The sequence below is a fragment of the Phodopus roborovskii genome, unplaced genomic scaffold (genome assembly GCF_943737965.1).
Source record: "Phodopus roborovskii unplaced genomic scaffold, PHOROB, whole genome shotgun sequence".
Lineage (NCBI taxonomy): Eukaryota > Metazoa > Chordata > Mammalia > Rodentia > Cricetidae > Phodopus > Phodopus roborovskii.
The window spans coordinates 9,000,757-9,028,715 of NW_026126645.1; the positions used below are offsets into that span (position 1 = coordinate 9,000,757).

Here is a 27,959-nt window from a genome sequence, read left to right on the forward strand (position 1 = left end):
TAACAGTCTTTGTTAAGTGGTCTGATGGGTTCTTAGAACTGTGTGATATATCTTTTCCAGGAGACATGTTCCCTCTCTGGCTGGTACCTTTTCTTTTTCCCAGCATGAGTTTCCTGGGAAAGTTCTCATTTCTCTGGGATCCATCCCTTCAGTGGTCTCATATTCAGATTGTAAGATTAAGAGTCACAAGTGTCTTTTTAGAATATCTTCATTTCTGTCAGGCCTGTCACACAAACTCTGTTGCTGTGAAGAGACACCATCACATGGCAACTCTTTCTGGGTTTTGTTTTTGTTTGTTTATTTATTTATTTATTTATTGAGGCAGGGTTTCTTTCTCTCCACAGCCCTGGCTGTCCTGGAGCTCACTCTGTAGACAAGATTGGCCTCAAACCCACAGGGCTCTGCCTGCCTCTGCCTTCCCAGTGCTCAGACATGGCAACTCTTATAAAGGAAAACATTTAATTGGGGCTGGCTTACAGTTCAGAGGCTTAGTCTATTATCAACTGTTATGAACACTTTCCCGCTAGTCTGGTCCCTGAGCCATGTCAGTCCCAAAATAATACACAGAGACACTGTATTAATTATGAAACTGTTGGCCGGTTACTAGTGTTTCTAAACTGTTGGCCAGTTACTAGCGTTTCTTATTGGCTAGCTCTGTCTTAAATATTAACCCATAATCACTAGTATATGTATTTCAGCATGGTGTTATCTTACCAAGAACGCCAGACTCGAGTCCTCTCTTCCTGAGATCACATTGAGACCCTACTACCTTTCCCAGAATCCTCCTGTCTCCTAGTCCCGCCTATCTTGCCTTCCTATTTGCCAACAGTGCTTTATTCATTAACCAATAAGAGAAACATATTTACAGAATGGCATCTCCCATCGATCATCATGGGAGAAAACACAGTGGCATGCAGGCAGCCATGCTAGAGAGCTACGTAGGCGAGAGGCCTGCATCTGTATCTGCAGGGAGGAGGAAGAGTGAGTAATACTGGGCCTGGCTTGAGCATCTGAAACCTCAAAGCCCACCCCCAGTGACACACTTCTCCAAGGCCACACCTACTCCAATAAGGCCACATCTACTTTTAAATAAGGTCACACCTCCTAATAGTGCTGCTCCCTATGTGCCTACGGGGGGGCATTTTCACTCAAACCAGCACACCCTTTCTATTTTATCATCTCAATCTTGATATAGAAGATGCCTATCTAATAAATGGAATGAAACCAAGGACCAAGGCTAAAATACATTTAGCTGGTGCTAGATTAGCTGTGCATGAGGGCCACTTTTCATAATCCCTTGCTTTTTTCTTAGTTCACAGGATGAAACTGAAGCCCAGACAATGATGGGTCAATGACTGACAGAATCACACCAGACTGCTTAGATGTGTACATCCTTCGTCCAGGGCCCTGACTTGGGGAATCACTTGGGGGCTTGTTATATCTCTTGGTCCTTCTTCCTAATGTGCCTGTGCTGAATAAATCTCCTTTTTCTGCTTTTCTCTTAAAGAGATTTTCTTAATTACAGCATATTTTTTTTTATAAGAGCAGCAAATTGTATGTACAGTAAAAACATAGCAACAAAAAAATATGCAACAATTCTGACTGTGAGCCAAGGTGGCTCAGTGTTTATCAGCGTGTACTATGAAACAACACACGCGGTGAAAAGTGCCTGTGTCGTACGTTCAGACGTGAGGCTGCAGAGAGGTTGTGTGTGTGCTACCGATCAAGCACTGGCAGGAACACCTCGGATACACCGTGCACCGGAGCTTGAATGAACTTTTGGTCAGTGTGTGTTCAAGAATATTTTACTGTTACCAAAAATTTCACAACCTCATGTTTGAACACTCGGACCCATGTGGGGTTGTGACCCACAGTTTAAGAAGCTTTGTGTTTGGGCTGGGAAAAAGGATTGGTAGCTAAGAGCACTGCTCCTCTTCCAGAGGACCTGGGTTGGGTTCGAGTCCCAGAACCCAGAACCCAGAACCATATTTGCAACTAAAGCTTCAGGGGAATCTGCCTCCCTCTTCTGGACTCTGCTGGTATTGCATGCACATACATATATGTCGGTTTTATTATTATTATTATTATTATTATTATTATTATTATTATTATTATTATTATTTTACATATCGATCCCAGTTCTCTCTCCCTTCTCCCCTCCCTCCATTCCTCCCTGTTTCCCTCTCTCCCCGCCTCACATGCACCCCTCCCAACCAACATGTAGGGTGATGCCATCCAGGAGGGGTCATCTAAATCTGTCAAGTCATTTGAAGTAGGAACTAGGACTTCTCTCCTGTCTCTAGGTTAAGGGAGCATACATCCATGGGGGATGTGCCCACAAGGTCCTTTTGTGCACCAGTAATACATCCTGGTTCCACTGTCTAAAGTCCCTTAGATTGCTCAGACCTTCTAATTGAGACCCATGTTCAGGGAGTCTGAGTCAGGGGATTCCCAGCTATCAGTCTGCAGGCCCATTAGCTCCTCCTTGTTCAGGTTCACTGTCTCTATGTGTTTCTGAAGCGTGGTCTTGTCCTCCCTCTCTGCATCTGGATTCTAGTTTGGCTCAGCGTTTAGTTGTGGGTGTTTGCATCCTGAATGAGGTAACCCAGTCACAAAAAGAGGAACATAGTATGTACTCACTCATATATGGATTTTAGACCTAGAGAAAAGGATCACCAGCCTATAATTCACACCGCAAGAGGAACTAGGATACAAGGTGGATTCTAAGAGATTCATATAAGGTCCCTCACAGAAGGGGGAAGGGACAAGTTCTCCAGAGCACGTGGAGAGTGGGGGGGGCAGAGAGTGGAGAGGGAACCAGGAGAAAGAGAGGGGGAGGAGAGGAAAGCACATGGGACTAGGAAGATTGAGTCAGGGGAGGAACAGAAGACAGGAGAGAGAGAGAGAGAGAGAGAGAGAGAGAGAGAGAGAGAGAGAGAGAGAGAGAGAGAGAGCACAAAAGAGGGAGCCATTATAGGTTTGAAGAGAAAACCGAACCTAAAGAAATGTCCAGAGACCTACAAGACTGACTCCAACTAACAATTTGAGCAACAGTGGAAAGGCTACCATAAATGTCCTTCCCTGATAATGAGATCAATGACTAACTTATCCACCATCATGGAGCCCTCATCTAGTAGCTATTGGAAACAGAAGTAAATAGTTGTTTTTTAAAGAAGAGACTTTGTCTTAGACCACCATTTCAACATAATTCATTTTAAAGAACTGACTTGTGGTGCTCAGAATTTCTCTGCTGTGTGCCTGTTTTCAGATTTACTTCTGTTCTTCAGAATTCTTGCACTTTTTAGTGTATGTGAAGTTTGCCTTTCTACCCCACTGCTAATTCCCCTTATAACTTGATTTGTGTGGGAGTCGGAGGACAACTAGCTCCAGTCAGCTCATCCCTTCTACCATGTGGGTGCCTGAGAATCAAACTTAGGTCCTCAGGCTTGGTTGGCATCAGGGCTTTTACCCACCAGGCCATCTCACGCCTGGAAATGTGCAATATTGTAAGTCTTTTGATATTGCTGGGGGGGAAAGTATTGCTACTTCCTGGCCCCTTCTCTTTAGATTTATTTTTATTTTTGTGCATATGGATGTTGTCTGCATCTGTGTCTGTGCACCGTATGTGTGCCTGGTGCTTTGGGAACCCAGAAAAAAAGGAATAACTGAACTGAACTGAACTGAACTGAACTGAACTGAACTGAACTGAACTGAAATTACAGATGGTTGTGAGCTGCCATGCAGATGTTGGGAACCAAACCTGGGTCCTCTGCAAGGAATGGTTCATTGCTGAACCATCTCTCTAGTCTCTCTGCTGATCACTTCAAATAAATTTAAAAAGAAATACAGATTTTGTGATTAAAAGGAAAGGATCATTTGTTGGTCAACGCACACACACACATACATTCAAAGACTTTGGAAATTTCCACACATCAAGTTTGGAGAGTTGGTTCCTTCCTTCCACTGTTTGGGTCCCAGGGATTGAACTCATGTCAGCCTTGGCAGCGAGCATCTTAACCTGCTGAGTTGTCTTTCTGGCCAGCTACTGCATTTCTAAATGTGACTCCCCTGGATGGAGATCAAGGACAGGACCTGTGCTCGAGGAAAATTTTGTGAGACATGTCACCATCTCTGTCTGACAGCAGCAGGTGTTGGATTCTCCTGCTCCCTCTGTGTCTGGGAAATGAGATGACATGGAAAACGGGGGAGGACATCACACTGTCCGCTCAGCCGATGGGGACTTTTTCTCCCAGGTGTCAATGTGTATAGTACAGACACTAAGACAGCAATGTGAGGAGTGGAGTGTGGAACTCTACATGATAGGGCTGCAAGGAGTTAACAAGGGTTCCTTATGATACTGCCATATACCTTTCAGAATGTTCTCGAATCCTAGCCTGCTGGTCACATGATGCTGACTGTTTGAAGGGGAAATTGTTCTACCATAGCTGAGTGCATCCAATAACCAGGATGTCAATCATGCCTATTGATTCAAGTGTACAATCACTCTCAAGCTATGGGAGAAGAAGAAAAAAATCCACCTCCCACACAGTCCATCAAGGTTACGTCTAACCTAAGACCTAAATTTTATTTATTTTCTTCATTATTTTGCAGGAAGGGTACCATAGCGTGAATGTGGGCATCCAATGACGAATTGCAGGGTTCAGTTCTCTCTTTCCTCTGTGTGGGTTCCAGGGATCGAACTCCAGTTGTCAGGCTTGCACAGAAATGTTTTACTTGCTGAGCTATCTCACCAGCCACTTAATTTTTATTTTAAATTAGCATTCTTCTTTCTTTTCTTCTCTTTTTTCTTTTCTTTTTTTTTTTTTCTTTTTCTTTTTTTTTTTTTTTTTACTGGAATGTAATAGTCGTACATCATTATGGGTACATTATGGTAATTCCATAAATGTTGACAATGAGTAATGATCAAATTAGAGTAATAAGCATTCTGTCTCTTCAAACATTAATCATTTCTACAAGCTGAGAATGTCTTCTTTCCAGCCATTTAAATCACAGGGGCTGGAGAGATGGCTCGGCAGTTAAGACTACTGGCTGTTCTCTCAAAGGATCCCAGAACCCATGGGGTGGCTCACAACTATTTGTAACTCCACTTCCAGGGCATCCAGAGCCACTCTCTGATTTCCTGAGGCACTATACACAGGTATAGATGCAGACAAAAACCCATATATATGAAAAAAAAATTTAAACCATAGGCTGCTTTAACCAAAACTCACTAACTAAGCAGTAGGGCACAATAACTAACTGATCCTCTCTGACAGGGTTGTGGTCTCTTATTTAACTTCTCTCTGTCATTCTCCTGTCCCAGCCAAGCTCTAGTGACCACAGCTGTGAACCATCTATCTATGAGTCTTGTTTCATATGGTATGTGTCTTTCTGGGTCTGGACTATATGATTTTACATGACAACCTCTAATTCCATCAACGGTGCTGCCAAGGACAGGATTTCATGGCTGAACAGCTGTCCTGTTTGGTTTTTGTTAGAGTGACAGAAGCTAGAATCATCCGTGAAGAGGAAACATCAACTGAGTAACTGGTTTGAACAGGAACGGCCCCCATAGACCTGGGTGTTTGAATGCTTGGCCCATAGGAAGTGACACTATTATGAAGTGTGGCCTTGTTAGAGGAAGTTTGTCACATGTGGGTGGGATTTGAGGTTTCATATGCTCAAGCTGTGCCCAGTGTGGTACACAGTCTCCTTCCAATGCCTGCAGATCAAGATGAAGAAGTCCCACCTCCTTCTCCAGTAGCACATCTGCCTGCACTCCACCATGTCCTGCTGTGATGATGATGAACTTCTGAAACTGTAAGCCAGCCCTGATTGATTCCCTTTATAAGAGTTGCCATCATCATGGTGCCTCTTCAGAGCAACAAAAACCCTGAGACTAATGGATTACACAAAATTGATTTGTAGACAAGCCAATGGGGACATTTTTTAAAATTAGTGATTGATGTGGGATGGCCCAGACAGTAGGCAATGCCGCCCCTGGGCAGGTGGTCCTGGGGTGTGTAAGAAAGCAGGATTAGCAAGCCATGGGAAGCAAGCTAGTGAGCAGTGCTCCTCCAAGACCTCTGTATCAGTCCCTGCCTCCAGGGCCCTTGCCTTGAGTTCCTGTGCTGACTTTCCTCAGTGATGGAGTTTAACAGAAAAGTTGCTAGCTGGAATAAATCCATTTCTCCCCTAGTTGCTTTTAGTTTAATCACAAAAATGGAAATCCTAAGTACGGCAATAATATTCCAGTGTGTATGTATGTGCGTGTGTTCCTAATATGGAAGAATATTAGTTTACTACTAGATTGCTATGTTTGTTTATGATATGGAACATTTGTTTAATGATGCAAAGATGCATTGCATTCTTTTATGTTGCATTTGTTTAACTCTGTGAAGCTGTGTTACTTTGCCTGCCTAAAACAACTAATTGGTCTAATAAAGAGCTGAATGGACAATAGCTAGCAGGAGAGAGAAATAGGTGGGGCTGGTGGGCAGAGAGAATAAATAGGAGAAATCTAGGCTTAGGAGAAGAAAGATGTAGAGCAAAACAAAGGAAGAAGAGAGGAGACTACCAGGGACCATCCACCCAGCACACAGCCAGCCATGGAGTAAGAAAAAAGAAAGATCTGTAGTGTAAAGAAAGGTAAAACACCCAGAGGTCATTAAAGTGAAGGGAATAATTAAAGTTAGAAAAGCTGGCTAGAAAAAAGCCAAGCTAAGACCAGACATTCATTTGTAAGAACAAGTCTTCCATGTATTTATTTGGGAATTGGATAGTGAGCCCCCTAAGAGGGGAAAAAATAAAAAATAAAAACAACTGCATGTGCCACTCTTTTCAAAGACAGAATCTTGTTGTACACCTTGTTGGTCCTAAAAGTCCTTTATAAATTTATTGACTTTATTTTTAAATAATTTCATTATTTTATGTATATGGGTATTTTTGCCTTCATGTATGTCTGCATACCACATTTATGCAGTGCCTGAGGAAGCCAGGAGAGGGTGTGGCATCCTCTGGAACTAGAGTTACAGACAGTTGTGAGCTGCTATGTGGGTGCTGGAACTGAAACCAGGTCTTCTGCAAGAGCAACCAGTATTCTTAACCCCCGAACAATCTCTCTAGTATCATATTTTATTTTTATTTATATGTATGTATGTGTGTCTTCATGTATGTGCATGTGTGTGCATGTACCCTTAAGGGCCAAAAAAAGGTGATAGTTTTCCCCTGAAGCTGGAATTATAGGCAGTTGTGAGCTGCCTAACTTGGTGCTGGGAGCCAAACTCTGGTCCAAACTCTTAAGTTCTCAAATCAAAACCATAGATTGATGTCCAGTCCCTTAACTGTTTTATCCTTCTGCCTCTGCCTCTTGTGCTGGGATTAGTGTTTCACTGTGCCTGACTCTGTTTTATTTATCCATTTGTCCACCAGTAGACTTCTAGATTGATCCCCTATCTTAGCTGTCGTGAATAGAGTTTGCAATAAGCCTGGGCTACAAACTTCTCTTCTGATAACAAGGTAATCTTCTCTAGAGCTTCTCCCAGTTACTGTGCTATTGTTGTGAGGAGACACCATGGCCAAAGCATTTATCTGGGGGCTGGCTTACGGTTTCAGAGGATTAGTCCATTATCATCATGGTGGGGAGCATGGCAGCAAGTAGGCATTCTAGAGAAATAGTTGAGAATTCACATCTGATCTACAGGATGCAGGACAAAAAAAGAGAGATCCTGGACCTGACATGGGATTCTGAAACCTCAAGTCCTACCCCCAAATGACCCATCTCCTCCAACAAGGACACAGCTTCCAAAACACTTCCACTAACTTGAATGAAATTAACAATACCAAGGAAAATGTGTAAATGTATTGGTAGTCTAGAAGTGAAGAAGCTATTGTTGGTTTGGAGACAGGGTCTCATTCTGTAGCTCAGACTGGTCTTTTACCAATTATCCTTCCTCCCCAGCCTCCCCAGTACTGGAATGACTGACATAAACCATCAAAGGCTGAGTCAAAATATATTATATCCCAGGACAACCAAGGCTACACAGAGAAACCCTGTCTCAAAAACAAAAAGAAAAAATATTACCATGATTTGCAATGTAGAAGCAATAAAGATGATGGTGGCTTCAACTATTTAAAAAGTAACAACAGAATTATTTGAATGGCATTGGTACTATTATAAAAAGCACACGCAGTAAACAGACAAACTGGAGGAGTATTTGATATGTTACAAAGAACATTAATAAGAGTGTTTTGATGCTGAAAAAAAGTTAAAAAGATGAAAGTCACAGCTCACAGAAAATCAAGGCAATTTTTTTTTTCAGTATGGGGGATGGATTCCAGAGCTCTCTGCATTTTACAAAAGCATTTTTCCAGCAAGTGAATCCTGATCTAGCAATCAATCTTCCTTCCTTTTTCCACCTTTCCCTTTCTTTCTTTCAACAAGATCTTACAGAAATCCTCCTGCCTCTGCCTGCCAAATTCTGGGATTAAAAGGTGAGCACTACCACTAAAACAAATAATCTTTAAACACACAAAGAGGTTCTACAACTCATTCATCGTAGAAGAAACAAAAGATTACGTGAGATACTGTTTCTCACTTCTTGGGCTGACCAAACTCTGTAGACCAGGCTGTAGAAGAAATGAGGACATATAGCATTACTGATTGTGAAGGTTGACTACGTCTGCAATAAACTAAAACAAGCCAGAGGGCATTCCTGTAAGGGATTTTTTTCATCAGATTATTGGTGCAGTAAAACTCACCCTAAATCTAGGCAGCATCTTCTGGTAGCCACCCACAAAAATAGAACATGGATGATGGAAACTTGGGTTTTTGCCTGCTTGTCCTCAGTCTTGCTGGTAAGTCCATCTATCCCATGATTTATCACTCCTTTACCCTGTTAGAACAAACTTGTTTGGGATTCTAGCATAGACTGAATATCAACAGCTCCCAGGCCTTCAGCATCAGATTGGGACTACTAATATATCCAGGCTCATGATCTGAGCAACTACTCATACTTGGTTTCCTCAGTGTGAGACTACCTGGTGGGCATCCTGTAAGCCAATCTAATAAGTGTGTGTGTGTGTGTGTGTGTGTGTGTGTGTATTTCTTATCAGTCCTGCTCCTTTAGATTACAGAATACAACGAGGTCAACAAAGGAGAATTCCGCAACATCTAACAAAATCCCAGATGTGTTTATTCCTTAACTCAGCAACACTATTTTGACAGAGGGGGAAATAACATGGATGCCCACATGCATATACAGAAATGTGTTCTCACATTTTCAAAAGCAAACAAGAAAGATCGGCCAGAGGAAGGACAGGGGGAAGGAAATGAGGTATTTCTGAACGTATCTTTCTGGAAAGCTTTGACTTTGGAATTGCCTAAATTTTTTATGCATTCAAAATTTTCGGAGTAAGTCAAAAGGGAGAGAAGGAACCATCCCCTAAGAACTGAAAAGAAGTTTAAACAAGTACTAAATAATGTATCAAATTGATGGTGTACTCTTAAGATGAAAGGCTTATTTCAAGTTTTTGTTCAGATCCAGCCTTTAGAGTGCTCATCATTAGTGGAATGCTTTCCAGGGTCAAAAGAGAGCCGCAAAGAAAATGTAAACTGCCACCAACAGTCTTTTTTTTTTTTTTTTTTTTTTTTTTTTTTTTCATAGCAAAACTGATGTTTGCAGCCACTGTGTGCATACAGCAGGTTCATACCTCATTCAGCAATTAAAACTATAGTTAGGAATCAAAAATTTAGCGACACCAGGTAGTGGCGGCATGCACCTTTAATCCCAATTCTTGGGAAGCAGAGTCGGGTGGATCTCTGTGAGTTCAAGGCCAGCCTGGTCTACAGAGTGAGTTCCAGGACAGCCATGTCTACACTCAGAAGCCCTGTCTCAGAAGGAGGAAAAGGAGGAGGAAGAAGGAAAAGAAGAATTTAGTGTCACAGAAAAGCCATACAAATGTAATATGCTGAAGTGACACAGTCAGACTTCAGGTCAGATGTTAGGTTTGAAAAGGAAATGTTATCATGAGGTTTTGAGACCTTTTGCATTTTGAAAAGTAATCAAGCTCTAGAAGCAATAAGGACTCAACAGCGATGGATATAATATCCAGTATCCTTGCCCAAGCAGACCAGAGCACCTAGAGAGATGATGTAGGCTAAATGGAGACAAGATGCTTTGTTTTTGTTTTGTTTTGTTTTTTCTGAGGCTGCTTCTTATATCAAAACTCCAGGATGCTGAATCGGCAAAGATGGCTCAGTGATTAAGAGCACTGGCTGCTCTCCAGGGTTCAGTTCCCAGCACCCACAAGGCCGCTCATATTTGTCTGTAACTCCAGTTCTGGCGGGGGGGGGGGGCGGGGGAGGCGGGGATCCAGTGCCCTCTCTGGCCTCTGTGGACACTATATACACAGAGGGCATTTAACATACAGTCTGACACTTACAAATACACATAAAATAAAAATAAATAAACCTTTTTTAAAAGTCAGGATAAAGCCAAAAAAGACAAGAGGGGTAGGGCCAGAAATACAGGGCACCTGTGACGTCTTCTTGCAAAGGGGGTCGAGTCTATGTCACCCAATTTAGGTAGAAAATGATTCCATACCAAAATGGCAAACAAACGCAATGAGGATAGGCAGAGAGATTGATCCAGCTTCTAAAATGGGTCAAGAGTGTATGCAAAGCACGGATGAGACAGAAGTGGGGAACATGGCGGCGGCAAGAGCCATGGAGATGCAGCAAGGGGAAAATATGTGTATGTGTTGGCTACTCGTTCTTATTTAGGAACGTTAAAAGATTTTTAAATTTTTACTTGTGTGCGTGTGCACATGTGCACAGGAATGCACATGCATTTGCACAGGCACGTGGGCACACCAGTGCAGGTGCCCACTATGGCCAAAGGCATCAGATCCCCCAGAGCTAGAATTATAGGTGGTCGTTAGCTGTCGATGTGAGGTGACCTCAGACACTGTGCAGAGCCGATGCACCTGTTCTTAACTGCCAAGCCATCTCTCCAGTCTCCTCGATTAGGGGTTTTAAAGTTAGATGCCATGGTGAAAACTGCAAGAGAGGTGTGAAGATGGTGTTGCAGTTAGGCTGCCAGACAACCTAGAGCAGTCATGGGGATGCAGAGGGAGGCAGAGTGGGGTGGAGCTGGGAGGAGGGCAGATCCAAGTCTGACAGGATCCAGTGGCACCCATCACAGGGCTGTTGTCAGTCCTAACTACACAGAAGATCTAGATCCATACTGGTGTACCGCAAACTGCACCATTTCCAGAAAGTGTTAGGAATAAAATCTAATGGTCCATTTTCAAAGGTGCCTCCATCCAACCTAAGTACAGCTACAAGTGAACAGAAAACACTAGACCCCTGCTAACACTTGTTCATCTCCCAGTCAGAATCTGTTAATGCCCTCCCCCAACACACACACACACACGCACGCACGCACGCACGCACGCGCACGCACGCACGCACGCGCACGCACGCACGCACGCGCACGCACACACACGCACACACACACACACACACACACACACTGGAAGTTTAGAGCAGAAAAAACGTCAGCCAAGTCAAGCTTGCCTTGTCAGGGCACTCATCAAACAAACTTCAAAATAAACAGGGTGTGAAGGTAGAGATGAATCATGCTTGGTTTTTGTTAAGAAAAAAAAAAAGACAAACACAAGCAAGAGAATGATTAGACCTAGATGGCTGGAAGATTATGCCCTCCTGGTTGCTCAAACAGGGAGGAAGGACCATGCCACCAGCGTATCTGCCGTTTCTATGCTGATGCCCGACTGGGTCAAGTCTAAAACAAACTGCTTCCCTTTGGCTACTCTGAGACTGCAGTACTCTTATTATGAAGTGAGGGTCTCTGTTTGTCACCAGGCCTTCCTGGATGTAGAGGGTTAGGCACACCACTGATGACCCCCACTTCCTGTGTTCTTGTTGGACTTGTTGGACATGGGTAGGTTCTGAAAGAGTTGTTCTCCTAGGATCTGGGGATGGGGTTCAGCAAGTGGTGAACTTGGCCATATAGCATTGACTCCCAGGCCGTATAGCATTGACTCCCAGAGACATGACACTTGGGGACAAGTGTCATGATAAGAGTGGCAAAAAGGCAGAAAGGGAGGATTCCATATGTTGTATGTATATCTAACTACTATGCTATCTTAGTTACTTTCTTGTTGCTAAGTTACAAAAGCAACTTAAGGGAGAAAGATCTTATTTTGGTTCACAGTTCCCAAAAGACACTGTAGTCAGGAAAGGCAAGGAAGCGGGCAGTGAAGGCATGGCAGCGGGCAGCCAGGCAGTGGGCAGGGGAGGCGTGGCAGTGGGCAGGGGAGGCAAGGCAATGGGCAGGGGAGGCGTGGCAATGGGCAGGGGAGGCGTGGCAATGGGCAGGGGAGGCGTGGCAATGGGCATGGGAGGCGTGGCAATTGGCAGGGGAGGCGTGGCAGTGGGCAGGAGAGGCGTGGCAATAGGCAGGGGAGGCGTGGTGGTGGGCAGGGGAGGCGTGGCAGTGGGCAGGAGAGGCGTGGCAGTGGGCAGGGGGAGGCGTGGCGGTGGGCAGGGGAGGTGAGGCAGTGTGGGAGGACACAGTTATAGAAGCTGAAATCTGGTTGATTGGGTTGCATTGCATCTGAACTCAGGAAGTAGACATGGACAGGAGGAGGCAGAGATTTGCTGTAAAGCCTCAAGACCCACTAAGCCGTCTCCATGAAGAGATTCCACAATCCTCCCAAACAGCACTACAGCTGGGGACCAAGTATTCAAACACATGAGTTGGGGGAGGGGGTTGTAGTCAAACTACAGCATATAGCTTGATGTCCTTCAGTGTCAATTTGGTCCCCAACATAGCATTGTTGGGAAAGTTATTTGTCATGTGGACTCGGCCTTCGTACATAGATTAATGAGTTATCACCGGAGTGGATTTGTTATGTAATGAAACTCAATGGCACGCCTGCTCGGTTTCCAAACATGTTGTCCTCCACCATGTTACAATGAATCAAGAAGACCACCCAAGATGTTGCTCATGAACTTCCCAGTCTCCATGACACTGGGCCAAATGAACAAATGAACCTCTGCCCTTTTAAAATTACTGAGTCTGTGGTATTCAGTGATACCAACAGAAGAAAAAAACAAAACCAACAAACAAAAACAGAAAACACTAACTTTCCTGTACAAAGAGATCCAGGGCCCCTATGGACCTTCTCTTCTTTCAGATACAGTGAGATTGGGGCACACAGTTGTTGTAAGGAGTAGGGTTTTTCCTCACGCCGCCAGTCTTGTCCCGCCGCTTCACCAGCCCCAATTAACACACAGAAACCCTGTATTAGATATAATTCTGTTGGCCCGGTTACTTGTTTCTTATCGGCTAGCTCTGTCTTAAGTATTAACCCATTTCAGCTGATCTATGTATTTCTCTTACCAGGGAGCCGGCCGGCATTCTGCTTTCTCCAGACTCTCCATCTTGACTCCTCCTTACTACTTCCTATTTCCTCCTTGTCTCCTAGTCCCTCCTATCTTCCTTTCCTATTGGCCAACAGTGCTTTATTATTAACCAGTATGAGAAACATACAGAATGACATCTCCCATCACACAGTTAGTTCCAGCATTCAGTAGTCTAATGCCCAGAATATGTGAGTATTATTTTTTATGCCAAAAGAGGCAATTAAATAAGATGAGGTTGATAAAGTTCATTTGTGTATGTTTGGGGGGTGGCACATGTATGGGTATTTGCATGTACACGTGTGTGCATGAGCGTTCACGTGTGTGTCGGTGCAGGTGTACGTGTGCACATGTGTGTGGAGGTCAGAAGGCAAACACAGGTGTCATTCCCCAGGGGCTTTTCCCTTTTCCTTTGAGATAGCGTTTCTCACTGGCCTGGAACTTTGCAAAGTGAGCTTCGGGAGTCCGTCTGTCTGTCTCTGCTTCCCTTCATGACTCAGATTATAAACATCACACTGAGTCCAGCTTTTTACATGGGTTCTGGAAATCAAACTCAGTTCCTCACTATTGCAAGGCAAGCACTTTACCTATGGAGTCATCTCCACAGCCCCAAATTAAGGCTCTTGAGGGGAAGAGCTTGGCCTGGGTTGTCTGAGTGGGGCTTCAGTGCTGGCACCTGTGCTCTGGGAAGGGCGATGTGGAGGAAGTTTGGGGACATACACATAGGGGACAAGCACACAGAGAATAGGCAGATTAGAGAGTGAGCAACACCAGTAACAGCCAGACACTGACAGAGACAAGCATCTCCCCTGGGCCTCCGATGGGACAGCAGCCCTGCTAACATCCTGAATTCAGACCTGGGGCCTCTGGAGCTGTACAAGGACAAAATATTGTTGCTTAAGGTTTTCCAATGGCCTTTTTGTTGCACTGGCCATAGGAAATTAATATGGGGATTTACAGTCCAGCTGGGGACAGGATATTGCAGGAATAAGCACACAGAAAGTCACAAGTGAGTTCTGCAGCCCAGATATTTACACTGTGCAGAGTACAGCCACAAGCAGTGTCTAATTGTTACAGGTGTGGTCTTCCAAGTCTGCCGGTACCCGACTCTGTGCTCTCTCTACTTACTCTCCCTTTGGCAGGATCCATTGGCAGCCTACTGAGGGTGGGCTAGTGGCACCAGGCAACACCAGCAGTCTGGGGACAGTAGGGACCAACCAGGTGGAGAGGAAAGCAGCAAGGAAGTTCTTCTTGGTTTTTAGAGCCAATTTGCAAGCAATCATTGTGATAACTGTCTAGGCATCCTGGCTGGCTTTGCTTTCTCTGCCAGTTAAGGCATTAAAAGGCAGTAAGCACCTTGGGCACAGAAGGCAACAAACTATTAAAAGCGAGGAAACACTCGTGCACACACAAGTGGACAGGGAATTCAGAAACCCAAAGCTGAGTCTGTCTGGAGGGCCTGGGTCTAAGGGCCTTTTGGTATAAGGTGGGTCTCCCCATCTTGATTCAGGTTGGACAGCTTAGACAAGGAAGAAGGATCTGGTAGGCCTGCAGTTTCATGGGAGCTAAGACTCTCCTGGGCTGACCTTGGGGACCTTGTGGTCCATCAGGAGGAAGGGAGACCCCTCCAGGGACACTTCGGTTTGAGTGAAGAAGCTAGAAGGTTGACAAATTGTTTACCCTTGGCCTCTTTTCCTATCTGTCTGCCTGTCATGGTGCTTGTTTACATTCAACTGTATGCTCCATGGCTCGGGGCAGTCAACAATCACTTTTTTTTCCTTTTTAATATATATATATATATATATATTTATATTTCTTATTTTACATATCGATCACAATCCCCTCTCCCTCCCTCTCTCCCATGCCCACCCTCGACCACCCTCCTATCCCATTCCCCCTCCCACTCCACAGGGAGGGTGATACCTTCCAGGAAGGATCAACAAAATCTGTCAAGTCATTTGGAGGAGGGACTAGGCCCTCTCTCCAGGTTAAATAAGTATCCCTCCATGGGGAATGTGCATCCTGGTTCCACTGTCAGAGGTCCCTTAGACTGCTCAGGCCTCCTAACTGAGACCCATGTTCAGGGGGTCTGAGTCGGTCCAATGCTGGTTTCCCAGCTATCAGTCTGGGGGTCCATTAGCTCCCCCTTGTTCAGGTCAGCTGTCTCTGTGGGTTTCTGTAGCCTGGTCTTGTCCCCATTTTCTTATCACTCATCTCTCTCTGCATCTGTATTCCAGTTCAGCTCAATGTCTGCTTCTGTTTCCATTAGCTACTAGATGAGGGCTCTATGATGGTGGATAAGTTAGTCATCAATCTCATTATCAGGGAACGGCATTTATGGTAGCCTTTCCACTGTTTCTCAGATCGTTAGTTTGGGTCATCTCTGGACATTTCTCTAGTGTCAGTTTTCTCTTCAAACCTATAATGGCTTCCTTGTTTATGGTCTCTCTCTCTCTCTCTCTCTCTCTCTCTCTCTCTCTCTCTCTCTCATCTATTCCTCCTCGACTCAATCTTCCTAGTCCCACATGCTTTCCTGAACATAATACCAGTAGCACAGACACTGAGATCAACAATTAATAAATGGGACCTCCTCAAACTGAGAAGCTTCTGTAAGGCAAAGGACACAGTAGACAAGACCAAACAGCAGCCCACAGACTAGGAAAAGATCTTCACGAACCCTACATCTGATAGAGGATGATCTCCAAAATATACAAAGAACTCAAGAAACTAGTCACCAAAACACCAAATAACCCTATTAAAAATGGGGTACAGAGCTGAAGAGAGAATTCTCAATAGAGGAAATCAAAAAAGCTGAAAGACACGTTAAGAATGTGGTCAACATTCTTAGCTATCAGGGAAATGCAAACCAAAACAACTTTGAGATACCATTTTAGCCAGAATGGCTAAAATTAGAAACAGCAATGACAACTTATGTTGGAGAGGATGTGGAGAAAGGGGAACACTCCTCCATTGCTGGTGGGAGTGCAAACTTGTACAGCCATTTTGGAGATCAGTATGGCGGTTCCTCAAAAAAATAGAAATCAGTTTACCACAGGACCTAGCAATCCCCAAATGATCCATATCCATGCAACAAAGACATGTGCTCAACTATGTTCATAGCAGCATTATTTGTAATAGCAAGAACCTGGAAGCAACCTAGATGCCCCTCAACTGAAGAATGGATAAAGAAGATGTGGCACATTTACACAGTGGAATACTACTCAGAAGGAAAAAAAATGGAATCTTGAAATTTGTAGGCAAGTGGATGGCACTTGAAGAAACCATCCTGAATGAGGTAACCCAGTCACAAAAAGAGGAACATGGTATGTACTCACTAATATATGGAATTTAGACATACAGCAAAGGATCACCAGCCTATAATTCACACTGAAGGATCACTAGCCTATAATTCACACCGCCAGAGAAACTAGGACACAAGGAGGATTCTAAGAGATTCATACAAGGCCCCTCACAGAAGGGGGAAGGAACAAGATCTCTTGAGCATATTGGGAGTGGGGGAGCAGTGAGTGGAGAGGGAGATAGGAGAAAGAGAAGGGGAGGAGAGCAGCAATCACTTTTACAAGTTCGCCTGCTCAGGACTTTGTGAATGAAGAAAGTCCTCATCTCTGAGAAACTCGCCTTTTTAGCTACAGACCCAAAGGACAATGGGTCCCACGCACTTTGATTAGAATAATGCCATCCCATTACTAACATCTTTGACACTGGACCTCAGGAAGTATCTGTGAGTGCTTGTTGAGTAGCTGTTGGAATTTTATTTACAGCAGAAGTTTCATTGCATGAATTATACATTCAAACTGAGCTTTGACCAGGGAAAATGTTTAAGGTTAGTGACCATGATGAGTATAGAAATTGGCGCAGTTTGGCCTTCCCTGAATTCTACTCCCCATTACAGGGTTGCCTATGCCTATTGTTCTAGGCCATATGTCTTTCAACATGGATTCCTCCATCATTAACAATAAACTACAATGACAGTCCAGAAAAGCCTAGTCAACATCTGTTGGTCACAAAGGAAGTACAATGCCTGCCAGCCCATTGTTTGGAAGCATCAGGTGAATGGCTCAAGGTGAAGAGGTTAGGGTTGCTTTCCATCTGGGATGGGCTGGGCAGGAGTGGGGAGCTTCCTCCCTCGAGGTGGGTTACTCACAGGGGCGTTAACTTCCCAAGGCATCTGTGACAGATGGCACTAGATTGAGTGGGTGGAAACAACAGGAGTTTTCTACCCCATTTCCGGAGGATTCGCACCTGCAGTCAAGAGTGGGCAGAAAAAGAGCTCTAGGAAAGTGGTCCAGACACCTCTAGCTTCTGGTGGCTCCACACAAGTTAGCTTGTGGTAGCTTTCCTCCTTTCCTGGCATGGGATATGTTTCTCAGTGACTATTCTCTTTGTATTTCGAGACAAGGTCTCCTGTTCAGCCTGGAGTCAACAAACCCCAAGAATCTTCACCCATCCTGTTTTCAACCCTCCCCACATTGCTGGCAATACAGGTGCCTGAGTCTATGCCCGACTTTTTTGTTTGTTTTGTTTAATTTTATTTGAGTACTGTATCTACATCATTTCCTCCTCTCTCCCCCCTTCAAATTCTCCTGTGCCCAGCTTGCTCCCTTGAAATCTGTGACCTCTTCTTCTATAATAATTATTGTTACATTTATACACCTAACCTAGAGAGTCCATTTAGTGTTGTTTTATGTACTAATTAGGGTTGAGCCACTTGGGATTAGACAACCTATCAGGGAACTTTTCCCAGAGAGAAAAATCTATCTGTGAGAGTGTAGATAAATATTTAAAACACAATTAAAAGCTGTATTGATTTAGGATCATGGCAGCAGTATTTTCTCTTTTAGTGTCTATGACCTCTGTTGCCATGGCCAGGTTTACTGTACCAGGCATGAATTTGCTCCCATTTGAACGGGCGTCAAGCTCAGTTAGATAGCTGTTTGTTACACCCCAAACATGAGTGCCACTACTGCCTCCTTCCTTGGAGCTATCCTGCTAGGCCAGTCATGGCTGTGGTTTGTAGGCTTTACATTGGGTGGGACTGCTGTTTGCTTTTCTCCCTTGGCAACTTGCATGGCACTTTCTCATTCCCTGAGAGCTAGTCCTGAGAAAGGAGGCTTCCAGGCCAGTCCAAGCTCGATTGCTCCATGTCTGTAGTGTGTGGTGTCTTTAACAATAGGGTCTTTTTTTTTTAATTAAAGGAGAGCAATGTCAATATCCTGTATTGTTTTGGGAGTCTCTTGAATCACTTTGACCAACAACTGGAAGGAAGGTTTCCCATGCCTGGTATACATGCACACACAATACCACACACACACCAAGTATATGTATATGCACCACACAAAATCACACACACAACCAAGCATGTGTGTATACACCACACAAATTTACACACACACACCAAGCATGTGTTTATACACAACCCAAATTTGCACACATAATTCTCTCACACTTGTACAACCTCTGCAAAACCAAAGAAAATATCTCCCATTTTTTTTTAATAAATTATACTTTAAAAGCAAATGCAGTCCTTCAGTTTTACTAAGTTGTAGTTATATTAAGTTACCAGCCCCAAATAAATTTTTATGGAATGTAAATGAGACATTTCTATCATTTTGAAAATAATAAACCTGTCTTATCCAAATAATTTCATTTAAAAACAGTCACACATATGAAGGGAAATAGAAAGGCGAAATGATCATTATCAAGTTATTGGCTGTGGAAATCCAATTAATTCTGACCTTAGGAGCAAGCTAACAAGAAAGATGCTGAATATATAACCTTTGTTTTTTTTAAAGCTGCCTGGCAGGTAGGTGTGCTGGAGATGGCTCAGCAGTTAGGAACACTGTTCTCACAGAGGACCTGAGCTCAGTTCCTGACACCTCCATTGGCTGGCCCTCAACCACCTGTAACTTCAGCTCTAGGGGATTCAACAATCCCTTCCGGTTTCTGTAGGCACCAGATCACATGTGCACAGACATGTGTTGTGGGAACTCATTTAGCCAATTCTTTGAGATACCGGCTCCTTAGGGCAGTCTCTCGGGTGCTACATGCAGACCGGGAGGACCCGGAGGTGAGCTCTCTCCCTTGGGTCATGGAGCAGATGGCAGTGTCTACCACCTTAGGGCAGGAGACCTCAGCGGTTCTCTACCTTGCTTTGCTTTTCATGAGAGATTCCCCCACTAAATACTCTTATCCTGGCTTTAGTGGACTCTGTTACAATCATCTGTTACACACATGCACTTGTCTGGGATGGAGGAGCAGACAAAGTCATTTCCTTAAACATCCCAAGCCCTCGGCAGACCTTCCTTCTGCTTTCTAGCACTCCCCTGGGAGTGTTTACAATGGAAGACAAAAGTGCACTAGACAAACAGGAGGGCTTCCCCTTTGGGGGTGAGGGTAGGAGGCATTAGTAGCTTTCCATGAAACAAGAGCTTTCTGCACTGCCTCCAGAAGTAGTTACAAATGAACCCCAAAGGTTACATGGCTTGCCCAAGGAGTTGCATCTATAAAAAAGGCAATGGGTGAACGAAAATCTCAGTCTTCCCTGGGGAACCAGGCACCCTGGATTCCTGATGTCCAGCAAATTCAACAGCCCCAACTGAATAAAACCTGAGGACAGGTGGAGCATTCCAAACTTTGAAATCGGAAATGCAAAAAATAAAATGTTTCAGTTAACAGTATGCATTGGAGTGCCATAGATCTCAGAGTGTTAGATTAAGGGTCCAATAAAAATATTCCACATTCTAACGTCCGGAGCCAGGCATAGTGCCTACAATCTCAGAATGGGGGATGCTGAGTTGGGGGATTGTGAGTACAAGGGCAACCTAGGTTGTGAGACAAGACTCTATCTCAAGCGGCTGAAGAGATGGCTCAGCAGTTAAGGGCACTGGCTACTCTTCCAAAGGACCTGGGTTCAATCCCCAACAGTAATATGACAGCTCACAACAATCCTTAACTCCAGTTCTAGGGGATCCCATGCCCTCCACAGGTACCAGACACACATACAGAGCAGATATACAGATATACCCGCTGGCAAAACACACAAAAATGACATAACATTTTCAGAATATAAACTTGTGTCAAAACAACCCCCCCAAAAAAAGTCTGAACACTTATGGTCCTCAGCATTTCAGATATAAGGGATATCCAATCTCTATTCCTTTTGTTGATTTAAAACTTTATTATTGTGTGCATATGTGAGTATGAATGGATATCGGGAGAATCAATTCTCCCCCCCCCCACCGCACCCCCCAGGTCCCAAGGGATCAAACTCATGTCCTCAGGCTTCTATAGAATGTGACTTTACCCACTGAGCCATCTCAGCAGCCCCTGTCTTCACTTACCTTCAAAGAGGCAAAGGCAACTACTGCTAACTCAACTTTTACAGTGAGTACAGACTTCAGAATCCCAGCGGAGTGGTAGGGTACAGAGGGACAGATGGCAAGGGACCAGTCCCCTGACTGGTGAGAAACGGGTTCTGGATGGAGGTGTTGCTGCCCAGGTCTGCGGGCCCTTCCCTTCTATTCCCTCCTGTTCTTGAACAGCTAAGCCCTGGATCCAAAGTCAGGTTTCTAGGGAGGCCTTGAGTGTCAAAGGCAAGATAAAATTGTTCAAAGACCCAAGATGTCACGTAGTTTTCATACTACTTCTCTCCTTGGCCTTTAGTAGAGATATTGGTGAAAGTGGTTGCTTTTTTTTCCTGGGGATAAACTTCCCATGATCATGGATACTCTCTCCCCCTTAAGTCAACAGGCGGCTGGATATAAAAGGCATACTCTTAGCTGGCTGTATGGCAGTTTAGGCCAGCCTGGTGTACAAAGCAAGTTCCGGATAGGCAGGGGCTACACAGAGAAACCCTGTCTCAAAAAACATACATAATTAAAATAAATAAATGTTATAATATTAGCAGAAATGACAACCAGACTCAGTGGAATTTCCCAGTCAAAGGTTGGACTCATGTTTGTACACAATCACGTTTTATTTTAAAAGATTTCTACACTGCATGGAGAGCAACACAGGTGACCATGACACCACAGCCTGGTCCCAGCAGGCACGCCTATGTATAGCTTGGGTTGGACTGTTATTCTTCCACAGGGAGGGGGTGGGGTGGAGGTGGGAAGGGAAAGGATAGAAAGGAGAAAGGGGTATTACTTCTAGCTCCAGTTTGGAAGCTGACTGATGGTAAGGAAGATGATCCTTTCACCCCTCTAATCTGCTTCTCTTAGCCAGCCTGCAACCTGCTGGGCAAGCCGGGCTGGGTCAACACACAGGCACATTGGTTTACTTTTCTCCCCATCGTATGAACTCTTCCTAGGCTAGAGGATGTTAAGAATCATATAATCACAGTCTTCAGGGTTATCTGGCCAGGCTAGTGTTCGATACTGTGCAGGAGAAGAACTCAATACATCCACAGGAGAGAAGTGCCGGGCTGGGTGGCAGAGGCAGGACATCCCCATGGACTCTTTATTTGGACCTTTTCAACTAAACCCACGGAAAGGTGTGGTATGTCATGAAGACTGGAAGCATCTTTTATTTTAAAATCAGACCTTGACATCCAGCCATATAAGAGCAACTAAGATTACACAAGATTATTTTTGCTTTCCCTGTCTTTCCTCAGAGGCAGAAGGCAGATGCTAGAAACTGGTCGGTTTATTTCCTACACCAAAGCACATTCAGGAATCTCTTCTGTTTAAGGACCAAGTTCCATTCTTGGGGCTACAGCTGCTGAGCCTCTGGCATCCTGCGACATCCAACATCTGGGATAAGACCTCCACAGTCCAGAAAGGAGAAGCTCATCCGAAGGTTTGAGTCTAGGTAGATGAGGATGTGACTCCTTTACTTGGAGTCACCCAAGGGAAGCAGAGGGGACAGACCTCTGGGCCACGAAGGTATCATGGCTTGGAGATGGTTTAGAGAATTGTAAACAGCATAGTATCTTCCTGGAAGTAAAGCCACAATGGGTGCTTCTGAAATGGTCCAACCGGATTCCCTTAAGGGGCCTCATCATGCCTGACTTTAAGTTTACATTTTCTACTTTATGACTCAAACACATTTAAACACAGACCCCACTAGCCCAGAATGTGTACATATCACTAGGTTAGCAACAGCAAAAAGGCCCATGACTCTTTGACGTAATACCGGAGCCAACTGCTCCACAGATTCAATAAACATTTCCAGATTCCTTCGCCTTTTAACAGTAGTAGGGAATGGCCAGGTTGAAGCCATGGTTACAGTTGCTAAAGCCAACTGGTGGCTCTGTCTTGGTTACAAGTCAGTTTACATAGTTTTGCTCCATTTTCTATGCATGTTGTCTTTTGAATCCTTTATTACAAAACTTATATTAAAAATGTTTGTTATCCAAAGGCATATGCTTTGAGGGGCCATGGCTTGTCATGGGTCTGTCCTTTGGTACCTCTGGCAAGTGGAGGAGTCGCCATGGCTGTGGGTGGGGGGCATTTCATGGGTCATCTTCCTCCACAAGCAGAGAACGGGGAGCAGGGGAAGTTGGAAGCACTCTTATTTTCAGATACGTTGGGGGAACAGCCTGATCTGTTCAGCTCTTTAGGGCCTGTGAAAATGAAGAGAATTATTACTCCTTTTACTGTTGCTGGGACTAGTCACTCCCCGCCCCACAGTCATTGAGCCTATTGTCCTGTTCTGTGGTTTCTGTGCCAGAACCCTGTGCCCTTCTTCCCCAGTTACTCCCTTCCACACCTAACCCTTGCAAAGGAGTCCAGATGTTCCCAAACATGATGCATTGACAGCTGTTTATCAGCGCACCTCCCAGTTGTAGATGACTCATCCTCTCCCCTCCCCACCCATCGTCACAGTTCTCTGGTGCTGAGTTGAAACACTGTGAAGGAAGCTTAGCCAGGAATAAGGCTCTTCCCTCCGAAAGTCAGGGTCAGGAAGAGGCAATGACCCGAGAGAGAGAGAGAGAGAGAGAGAGAGAGAGAGAGAGAGAGAGAGAGAGAGAGAGAGAGAGAGAGAGAGAGAGAGAACACAGGGGCCTGGCACTGGGACAGGTGCTCCTTTTCCCACAGTGCACCTGCCTTTGACAGCTGGATAGTGCAAGATTAGGAAACAAGTTAAACCTTGGTTTGGATTTTTTTTTTTAAGTTTCAGTAGTTGGGAAATTAATACGAGAGATCCAATCTGCTCAGACCTCCTAGGAAGTCAGTCTTGGGCTCTGAGTAGGTTTTCAGAAACTTGTAAAGCCAACACTGACATCTGTCCCTGGAAAACAGCAGGGGCTGCACCTGTGGCAGCGATGGGCTTCCGAAGACGACCTTGTGCAGAGGTTTCTAGAGTGGAGAGCAGGACTGCCTATGTTCACATATCACATAGGGTTAAGAGGTTACTTACGAGAACCTTCCAGAAATTTTCCTCATAACCACAATGATGATCCCTCCAAGGAAGCCGATGGCTAACAGGACTCCAACTATGATTCCAACCAGGGTTACTACTGCCAAGCCATCTGAATGGAAGGGGAAAGAACCATGAGTCCCAGTAATTAGCAGATTCAAGCACTGGCACTGCTCTGCCGAGCTCAGCACTGAGTGGTCTCTGCACAGCTCCCAAGTACAGCTGAGCCCGAGTCAGGTGTGGAAGCCAGTTTTCTCTTCTTGGTGCCTGGGAGCAAACCCCGGCCTTGAGTGTGCTACCATGCCACCAAGCCTCAGCCCCACCCTGATCCCATCTTGTGAATCAAGAGGTTTCTGAGTCTCTGAATTTACCACACATAACACGCTGGCTTCGCTGTTGATGGCCATGCTTCTTTATGGTTAGTCAATGACAAAAGCCCCAGAAAACTCAGAATAGAAGGACCATGTTTCACCACAATAAAGGCTCTGTATGGCAAAGCTACAGCTAACATTATTTAAATAGAAAACCTCAAAGTATTTCCATAACAATGAAGAGCAAGGATGTCAGCTTATTCAATACAATAGAGTAGCAGGAAACTGTGAAGTGTTGTCATTCTCCACAGCTGTCATTAAGTAAATGCACTCTGTGTGTTTGTGTGAGAGAGGGAGGGAGAAAGGTGTGTGTGTGTGTGTGTGTGTGTGTGTGTGTGTGTGTGAGAGAGAGAGAGAGAGAGAGAGAGAGAGAGAGAGAGAGAAGTGTGCAGGGAGGCAGAGAGAGTATTGTGTATGCGTTTATTTTAGTACTGGGGTCCCATCCTATATCAAAGTGCTTTACAACTGAATTGTGTCTCTAGTCTTCCTTTCAAATGCACGACATCTCCTTTTCTCTCTTAATAACTATAAAATTGAAGGTGCTGGGCCTGCAGAGCTGTCCTATAATCCCAGCTATCTGTGAAGATGAGGCAGAGGGATTGCAAATTTAGTACCCGCCTGGGCAAAACTTAGTGATATTCTGTCTCAAAGTCAAAAGTTAAAGTGAGCTGTGGGTGTTACTTAATGGTAGAGCATTGGTTTAGTATGCATAAGGTGCTAGGTTCAATTCCCAGCACTTTAAAAAGTAAGTGAAGGAGGGAGGGAAGGAGGGAGGGAGGGAGGGAGGAAGGAAGGGAATCATCTTTTTTGGAAGATGGTCCATTCTGTTCTTGTTAGACTGAGATCCAAGAAAAAATAGAATTCTTCTCAAAAATTGGATTCAAAGAAACTTTCATTTTAGCTCCCGAAGGACCAAGTTCTCATTTACCTTTCTTATCTGTTGTCTGTGTTTCATCAGCTGTGTTATCTGGAAAGAGAGAAATAAAAATAGAGAACCATTAGGATCTAATGACTATAATTTAACAGTTGGCAGGTGAATTTACCTTAAGAGGAATGTAACAAAACATATGTAAAGAGAGTAATTTCCTCAACAAACCTCATAGAGGGTTCAGAAGCCAGCTCTGACAGATTACTGCCTTTGCAACTGTTACTTCCCACCTACAGGTTCTCTGGGAAATAAATGGTTGGGAACTTTTGAGACACTGGGAAAGCAAAGGAATGCAGATGTGGCTACTTCATACCTTTTATCAAGATCCTGGCAAACACAGGAAGTGTAAGGTCGGCTAAGCATTTTCAGAATAGGCTGTGAATTTGGGAAGAGATGGCCCGGGCTGTGGGTCATCTGCTAGCTATCCCTTTGGTGGTCAGATCTGTACTTCCTGGGGCAGCAGCCTGAGAGGTGCTAGAAAACTGGTCTTTTGTGACTCCCACCTGGTGAGGGTTTCTGCCAACATCCTAGTGCAGCAGGGCAGACACAATACAGGCACTCTCCACCTGAGTTCCTCATGGATAGTTTCCCACACTCCTCTCTCAGCACAAAGGTGCTTTACTTAGTTTCTCCCATTATCCACTTTACTCAGCCACACTCGGACAAGCTGCCCATGCCGTCTCCACAAAAACCCCAAAGGACAGTTTGGAGAGCTTCCAGATAGCTGAACACATGGACAACCCAGAAGAGGGAATACCCAAAAGAAAGTGTAGAAGTTAGGCATCTCTCTACTGTAACCCAGGCTAGCTTCTAACGCCCTATGCAGCTGAGGTTGACCTTAAACTCCTGATCTTTCTGCCTCCTCTCCAGGTGCTGGTATTACAAGTGTATACCACTATGCCCAACTTTTTTTTTAAGGTTTATTTATTTAACATGTGTCTGTGTGTGTGTGTGTGTGTGTGTGTGTGTGTGTGTGTATGCACCTGCATGAGCTCATGTGTGTCATGTGCGTTCAGTGGCCAGAAGAGGGTCAAGGTCTTTAAATGCTGGAGTTACTGGTGGTTACAGCTATGTGGTTCTTAGGAGCTGAACCCAGGTCCTCTGCAAGAACAGTAAGTATTCTCAAACACTGAGCCATGTCCGCAGCACCCAAGAGCTGGCTTGATAGCAGGAATGCTCAATAAATAGGGAAAGCTGCATTTTCAGCTAACTGGCTGCTAACTCCTATTAAACATGAGAAATCCTCTACAATTTTGAGATGTGTTCTAACACTCCTTATTCTTTCCTGGCTGAGGCTGACTTGGTTCTGCCTGGTAGTTAATGTTAGTGTTTTCTTAACAGCTTGCAGCAAAATTTTATTCACTTCAATGTACTTTACTTACAGGATGTATCTCGTGGTAGAGTTCTTGCCTAGCCATGAGGAAGGCACTAGATTAGATCCAGAGAACCCCCAAATTCCCAACCAACCAAATAAATAAACAAGCCCCCACCCCACTTGACAAAAACAATAGGAGCAAAATATACATGGCAAGAAAGTTATGACATTAATTATGATTTTGTCTTTTGTTTTGAGGCAGGAGCACACTGTGCAGCCCTGGCTTGCCTGGAACTCATTTTATGAACCAGGCTGCCCTCACATTCACAGAGATCTCTGTGCCTCTGCCTCCTGAGTGCCTGCATCAAAGCTGTGTACTGCCATGCCTGACCAACATCAATGCTTTGAAACATGCAGCTGAGTAGGACTGAGTAGACATTGAGTAGGATGTGCGACCATCGCCTCCATCCATTTACTGAACTTGTGTGTGTGTGTGTGTGTGTGTGTGTGTGTGTGCCAGGGCTCAGACCCAAGCCCTTGGCCATGCTAGAAAAGCATTCTGCTGCTGAACCACATTCTCAAAACATGGATCCTTGCCATTATGCAAAGTGGAAACATTACACACACTAAACAGTAACTCTTCATTCATCCCCCCCTTAGCGCCTAGAAACCCATTTCAGCACCTCTGGGTGGCTCATGCAAGCGGACTCACACCACATTATCCTTGGCGTCTGGGTGAATTTGCCTCACATATATTGTAAGCATTTATTTCTCTTTTGGGGTTAGGTAACATTCCACTGTGTGTACTTACTGTATGTTTTTAATCCATTCATTTGTTTGTGAATACTGAGTTGCTTCCTTCCATGTGTTAAATCTTGTGGATAGTGGTATGTACACAGGCATACAAATGTGAACGGCTTCACTTTGTACTTGAGACAGCACCTCATGTAGCCCCATGCTATTGTTTTGTTTTGGCAAATAAAGTCTTACTATGTAGCCCATGCTAGCGTCTAGTTTGCAACCCTTGTGCCTTAGAACAATGAGCGTTACGGATCTAAAATCGGTTTCTAAATCCTTAGAATTACTGTAGAGTTTTTAATGCCAGATTGGCAACCAGACCTGGAAGTTTGCATTAAAGAATAACATACAACATGCAGTCAGTCACAGTGGCATATGTGATCCTACCACTTGGAAAATAGAGGCAGGAAAATCACAACTTCAAGGCCAACCTCAGCTACAAAGTCAGTTCAGGCTGCAGGCACCAATCTGGATGATGCGTACAATCCAAAGTCCAGGTGAGTCTGACTTACAACAGCCATAAGGTAAAACGGGAAGCTTCAGTGTAGAATGGCTGCTCTTGAGATTCTTTAAAAGTCATTATTATTTATTTATTTACTCATTTATTTATCTATACATGTTTGGGAGCTAAGCTGTGGTGCCCGACAGAAGACGAATTTCGGGCTTTGATGCTTTCCTTCATGTGTGCTCCAGAGATTGAACTCAGACCTTCAAGCT

The 27,959-nt window shown here is 44.5% G+C and overlaps 1 protein-coding gene across 1 annotated transcript in view; it reads right to left on the minus strand.

Moving 5' to 3' along the window:
* Positions 1–21,965: 21,965 nt before the first annotated feature.
* The window catches only part of Pdpn (podoplanin), a 35,072-nt gene continuing 29,078 nt past the window's right edge, over positions 21,966–27,959 (minus strand). Inside the window, exons 4-6 of the mRNA XM_051173615.1 lie at positions 25,130–25,168; positions 23,831–23,942; positions 21,966–23,033 (exon numbers count right to left, since the gene is read on the minus strand). Of these exons, the coding sequence (XP_051029572.1) occupies positions 23,027–23,033; positions 23,831–23,942; positions 25,130–25,168 (158 nt within the window). The 3' untranslated portion in view covers positions 21,966–23,026. The remainder of the gene's footprint in view (positions 23,034–23,830; positions 23,943–25,129; positions 25,169–27,959) is intronic.